The sequence below is a fragment of the Sinocyclocheilus rhinocerous genome, unplaced genomic scaffold, assembly GCF_001515625.1.
Source record: "Sinocyclocheilus rhinocerous isolate Xijiao unplaced genomic scaffold, SAMN03320098_v1.1 scaffold1373, whole genome shotgun sequence".
In the NCBI taxonomy this organism is placed as follows: domain Eukaryota; kingdom Metazoa; phylum Chordata; class Actinopteri; order Cypriniformes; family Cyprinidae; genus Sinocyclocheilus; species Sinocyclocheilus rhinocerous.
Window position 1 is genome coordinate 267099 of NW_015641107.1, and position 6764 is coordinate 273862.

Consider the following 6764-nt stretch of genomic DNA (forward strand, 5'->3'; position numbering starts at 1 on the left):
ATTTTTTTTCATTCTGAGTTTACATCTCACAGGTGTTTTTTTGTTTTAGTTTTTTTATTATTAAATTAATTTATTCTTGCAATTACAGATTTAAAACTCACAAATCAGACTTTTCTTCTCAGAATTGTGAGTTTATATCTTCCAATTCTGCCTTTTTTCTCTGATTTGCGAGTTTATATCTCGAAATTGAGTTTATATCACAATTTTTTGTTCACATCTTGCAATTCTTCTTTTTTTCCCCCCTCTCTTATGTACTGTTGTTGCCTACTATATAGTAGAGGAACTAGGTGTATTTGGAACCTGGGATTGTTTGGTTATTACCTATAAGGAAAAGCAGCTCAAAAATGTCAAAACAGCTTAATAAAATTTCTCTCACAACATGAGGGTGAGTAAATCACAACAGAATTTAATTATGAGGGAACTAGCCCTCGAAAAAAAAAATATATTGAAATGAACATGTTTAAGGTGGATTGACAAGCTTTGATTATCCTAAAGCCCTGAGGTTAAGAGGCAGGAGAAGGTGGGATGTGAAATGTTACAAAAAATGACTGGTTTTATGAAGCCAAAGTGTTCTTTACTTAGAAACGGGGAGGTGCAGAAAAGGACAGAGATCTTAAGTAATGAGTTTTTTGGAACAGAGTGGAAAAAGAAAGCTTTAAGCACAGGAAAAGAGAATCTGAAACATGAGGCTGTCAGGGTAAAGAATATTGAGAGGGCGAAGGTCAGTGTCACGGAAACGGTGGAAGGAGGTCAAGATTCCTCGTTGCCAGAGTCGTCTTCGTCACCAAAACAGTCCCCGGCCATTTCGCTGCCAATCCCACTGGCCTCTGCCTCGTCATCGTCATCCTCCTCCTCCTCTATGTCGTCGTCATATAGATCGTCATAGAGCAGGTCAGAGCTACTGTCATGAGAAGGCACTTTGGTCTGGATGCAGTACTCAGCTAGTGTCGTTGGTACTTTAACTCCATCTCGCTCTGCATCTGCCTTCGTGGATATTACCTGCTTCCTGTGCAAAACGCAAAGACAGTGTCAGCAAACCTGTTAAGGCTTATTGTAATAGCTGCAAAAGTAACAACTGTCTCTAAATATACGCAAAAAGTCTGTAAGATTTTTTTTTTTAAAGTAACTAATAATTTTTTAGCAAGGATGCATTAAATTGATCAACAGTGACAGTAAAGACATTTATAATGTTACCAATAAGTTCTAATTTAAATAGATGCTGTTATTTGAACGGTCTATTCATTAGAGTCCTGAAAAAATGCATTTATCATGGATTCCACAAAATATTAAGCAGCACAAATGTTTTCAACATTGATTATAAGCAATGTTTCTTATGTACCGAATCAGCATGATTTCTGAAGGAGTATGTAACACTGAAGACTGGAGTAATGGAGTAATTATTTTTTAATATAATATTTCTCAATATTAATGTTAAATATTAATATTAATTAATACAATAATATTTCTTATAAATAACACAATAACAGTTTTTATAAATGTAGCCTTGGTGAGCATAAGAGACTTCTTTTTATTAGGAAAGAATGTCAATAAGGGAGAAGTTCACCATTTTTCACTAATGTTTACTTGGCCAAGGGAAATAAAGACACACTCGGAGCAGTATGTCCTGAACTTCAGTGGGATGGTGCAATGGAAACGTGTTGGGCCAAAATTTGGCATCAATCAATGTTTAATCTAGATCTCAAGCCAACTCAGATATCAGTGGTATAGTTAAATTTGGATATTTCCTGAAGAATATATAAGTTGTACTTGTGCACAATGCTTCGGTGTGCTGGCCGGTTGCCAGGGTGCTGCTGCTGTTACTAAGTTATTCTGAGTGGCTGTTGAAGCATTGCTATACAGTTGCGAGTTTTGTGTTAGCACGTTGCTGGAACTCTGCAAATCAATTAAGGCTTCACAGCTTCTTTTAACAGATGCAAATGTAACAGCCGCATGCATAAATATATTTCACTTCTTTTCATAGTGTTCAGGGTTGATGCTTACTAGCCCAAGTCAAAAACACACACATGGCCATGTCACTATGATATTCTGATCTCTAGATATGGCTTAGCTCCTCTACTTCAAAGTAAGTCTATTGAACTTTTTCACCCATTTTATCAACCAAGAGGCAACAATCATAAGCTTGGATTTTTTATGAGAAGTCTCCTCAGCAAGCCACACATTTAGAAGTATTATTAATGTCTGTAGCACAAACAGTGCAGGACAGATTGGAGTAAGAGGTTTTGAAAAAATGTGATTAAGCATAATTAATAATATATCAATCATTTAATTGTATGCATCTGTACTTGATGTACTGTATTCATTGTGATGTGAAGTGAACAGAAAATATATTGAAAAATTTAGTTTATATTAAAAAGTTCAAGAGCAGGAAAAAAGTTGCAGACTGACCTTTAAACTTAAAGGGTTAGTTCACCCAAAAATGAAAATTAGCCCATAAATTACTCACCCTCAAGTCATCCTAGGTGTATATGACTTTCTTCTTTCAGACGAATCCAGTCGGAGTTATACAAAAAATTGTCTTTGATCTTTCAAGCTGTTTAATGCCACTCAGCGGGTGTTGCATGCATCAGTCCAAGAGAAGTTAAAATAAAAATCGCCCATCCATAAAAATAAAAAAAAGTGTCTCACAAGTGACTGTTGTTTTGTTTTGATCTCTCCCCTGCGCTTCCGCGTGCGTCTCTTCTGAGCGGTGCATGCTGACCTTATACGTCATCTGCCCGGAGCTGCTTCCGTGTACAACTGTTGGCGCAAGCTACATTAAAGTGATTATTACGTTTTGAATATGGATACAGGAGGCCGTTGTCCACCCCCGGAGCCGTGGGAGACATTTTTTATGGATGGGCGCTTTTTATTTAACTTCTTTTGGACTGATGCACGCAACACCCGCTCAGTGGCATTAAACAGCTTGAAAGATCAAAGACAATTTTTTATATAACTCCGACTGGATTCGTCTGAAAGAAGAAAGTCATATACACCTAGGATGACTTGAGGGTGAGTAATTTATGGCCTAATTTTCATTTTTGGGTGAACTAACCCTTTAATGTAATTTGATGGAACAAGCTGAGTATGTGTTTTCATGGAAGTCATTTAAATGATAAAGTGGTCGTACCTTATAATCTCTGCGTATTCCTTGTCCTTGCCTTTGCTGTCCCTCCACTTGCGAAACATGACCGAGGCGTCCACATTTGCAGGAGAAAAGGTGTTGGGTTCGTTAAGCAGTGAGATCACGCTCAGCAGGATTGTTCTACAGACAAACACACATGTTACTCTACCGTTCAAAAGATTGGGGTCTTAAGATTTTTGAAATGTTCTTGAAAAAATTCTCGTGCTCACCAAGTCTGCATTTATTTGATCAAAAAATAGTAAAAACAGTACTATTGTAAAATATTATTATAATTTAATATAACTCTTTTCTATTTTATATATTTTAAAATCTAATTTATTCCTGTGATGCAAAGCTGAAATTTCAACATCATTACTCCAGTCTTCAGTGTCACATGATCCTTCAGAAATCATTCTAATATGCTGATTTGGTGCTCAAGAAACATTTCTTATTATCATCAATACAGAAAACAGTTGTGCTGCTTAATATTTTTGTGGAAAATATTATACTTTTTTTGATTCTATAATGAATAGAAAGTTCAAAAGAACAGCATTTATTTGAGTGTAATTGTGGGTATTTTCACCATAATACCTGACATTCTGTGTGGGGTTCCATCGCTCTGAGGGCAGCTCTCCACTCTGAGGGTCATCCACAGGAGGATGGAGAATAGAAATACACACGTCGCCATTCTGGGGTTGAGAGATGTTCATTACATAACAATGGCAACATTGTTACTGTATGATTACTAATGTAAGTTTTAAGCTGTTGTAATCCAATTGTTGGAGCTAGTGGCACAGTAAACATGCATTAAACAGGCGTACACAAGCATTTTCACCTCATAGATGTTTGGATGCCACATCTTGGTGAGGAATCGGAAGGACGGAGGAGAGTAGGGGTAGTCGATAGGAAATTTTATATGGGCCTGGGGAAAGAGGCAGAATGAAACATGGAGCATTATTAGCTTGCATATGAGCCGGTTTATAACTGGTAAAGCCGTTATTAATCACTCCAAAAAATGGAAAGGACACATTAGATTAAAAGGGTTCATATCAACATAATCCTCATGAATCTCAACATCATGTACTCTTCATCAGGTTTCTGATGTGGTACCAAAAGCACGCTTGAGATGACAGTGCAGTGCTGTGTTAAATACTACACTCTCTTCAGCGCAGTGCTGATAGCACTATTTTGTGCTAAGTAACAATAGTGATTTTGAAAGTGATTGTGGCTTTGATTTTAGTAAAACTGCAATGATTGTGAGAGCAGTTATAGGTTATGTGGCTATGGCCATGAGTACGCTTTTTAAGGAATAGTTCAGCCAAAAAATTAAATTCTGGCCGTCGTAAAAACTACTTTTATGATAATTTTACGATGCTTCTGCATCTTTTTTGAAGCTTGAAACCTCAAGAGTGGTTGTTTAAAAAAATTACAGTCACATTCTTCCCTCTTTTGTGTTCCACAAAATATAAAGAAGGCTAACCTGGTATGGAATGACATGAGGGTGAGTAAATAATGAGAGAAGTGTCATTTTGGAGTGAATTATTGCTTTAAACATGAGTGCAGTGCTGCTGAGACTGTATCTTCTCTGCAAGTGGAATTCCTGCTACTCACCTCTGCTGTTGACTGCTGATTATGTGTCAGACTACATGAACTGGCTATTGCTCAAGTCAGACTGCAGCGTGACTGTGACAGCGTGAATGAAAATCTGAGTCTCAGTTACAGCATTTAGTGTTCGAAAGCTAAAACCTGATCTAATCTAACTTCCTCCATTAACGATCATTAGAAAAAAATGGGAACAAATGACACAAATTTTCACAGGAAACCCTGCATACATAAAAAATAAGAAAATAGACATTATTTTTGGCATAAATTATAAATGCTATTCACCAAAGATGCAATATCTCTATCCATGCAATATCTTGCTGAGGCCTGACAGATGCACATTTTAAATACTTTGGTATTTTAAGTATGGGTGGAACCCAAGCCTGTGTTTAGAAAAATACCATAATCTTTGTTAAAACATGCTGCATTAGATACAGTATATCACCTTGACTATGCTGTTGGGCCCTGGCTGTTCAGTTATAGAATGATGGAAGACAGAAAGTGAATATTGAAATTGTTTGAGGGTGATTTTATGCTTCATGAAGGTACTTGACATTAATTAAAAAGATTTAAAAGTGAAGTGTGTAATTTCTCTGGCCAAAAATATTGAATGTTTTACTATTCGGCCAAAAGGTAATCCTTCCTCAAAAGTCATGGGGGAATCAATCCGCAAATGACTTTTTAAACATATTAAAGGAATAGTTCACCCAAAAGTGAAAATGTACCCATCCAAGAATTTACTCATCCAAGATGTAGATGAGAGGCAGAAACATTATGGATAGAGGACTCGTATTTTAGCCAAAGGCAACAGTTTGATGTTTAAAATGCCTTAATGGTGGATTTTTTTCTTACAAACAAGCAGCTTTTCACTTCACAAGATGTCGTCGTGGGGGTTACTTGTGGATTATTGTGATGTTTTTATCAGATGTTTGAACTCTTAATTCTGATGGCACCCATTCACTGCAGAGGATCCATTGGTGAGTAAGTGATGATACTTGCAAGTCAGTTGCTACCCTAAATTCATAAATAAAACTTCACCAAAGACTGTGACCTGTGGCATATTATGATACAATAATATAACTTCGAAAGAATGCTGAGGAATTTTGTTGTGGTAAATTTGAGGACTGCGTCACTGTAAAAGTACTGATTACTGCAGTTGATAATATGCCACTGAGAATAAGTGACCACAGGAAATATACGGTTGAAACATGCTGTCTTTCTCTTTTTAGCTCTCATATCGAGATGTCATTAACATCTATCAGGGCTAAAAATAGAGATCTAGAGTATAAGGAACGCACCACCAGGCAAAGAACTTGAGAGTGCAAAACATGAGAGAACAAGTATGTGAGGTACACTTTATGGCTGTGCAATTAATCGCATGCGATTGTCATGCGCATCTCGTCAGTAAAGCCAGTTCTGTGATTAGTAGTAAATCTCCATCACCTGCTTTCAGATGGAGCGGCATTTACTACACAGAGCCGTAGTTCACTGACAATTAGGCAATATCGCGTTCATTATCGCAGATCGAATCGCCTGGAGAATCGTGATGGAGATTTACTACTAATCACGGAACCGGCTTTACTGATGAGATGCGCATGACAATCGCATGCGATTAATTGCACAGCCCTAGTACACTTCAAAATTAAATATTATGCAGACCTGAATTACTTTATCTGACTCGCAACATTCTAGTTCATTGGTAAGCATTCAAGAACATCATTTAAATCCACACAGGGATTACCTTGAAGTAGCCCCCTTCATAAAGTGTGTTTGGAGGGCCAAAGATGGCCACCTCCCAGTTGTAGAGGTCCGACTCCTCCACTAGAGTGATGCGGAAACCTTCCACTGGCTCCTCCTGCAGGGATTTCAGCTCCAACATCAGAGCCTTCTGATAGATCTATGTATATCTATCTATATAATGTATACTAATCTACTAATACATACACACACACATATATACACACATATATATATATATACACACACATATATATATATACACACACATATATATATATATATACACACATATATATATATA

The 6764-nt window shown here is 37.0% G+C and overlaps 1 protein-coding gene across 1 annotated transcript; it reads right to left on the minus strand.

Annotated features, from left to right (window-relative positions):
• Positions 1 to 245: 245 nt before the first annotated feature.
• Positions 246 to 6615, minus strand: LOC107754632 (ubiquitin-conjugating enzyme E2 R2-like). The gene is made up of 5 exons (XM_016571172.1): positions 6465 to 6615; positions 3957 to 4043; positions 3713 to 3810; positions 3128 to 3262; positions 246 to 1006 (listed from the first exon to the last, which is right to left on the minus strand). The coding sequence occupies exons 1-5, from the start codon at positions 6600 to 6602 to the stop codon at positions 751 to 753; spliced, it is 714 nt and encodes a 237-aa protein (XP_016426658.1). The 5' UTR covers positions 6603 to 6615; the 3' UTR covers positions 246 to 750.
• Between the last annotated feature and the right edge of the window lie 149 nt (positions 6616 to 6764).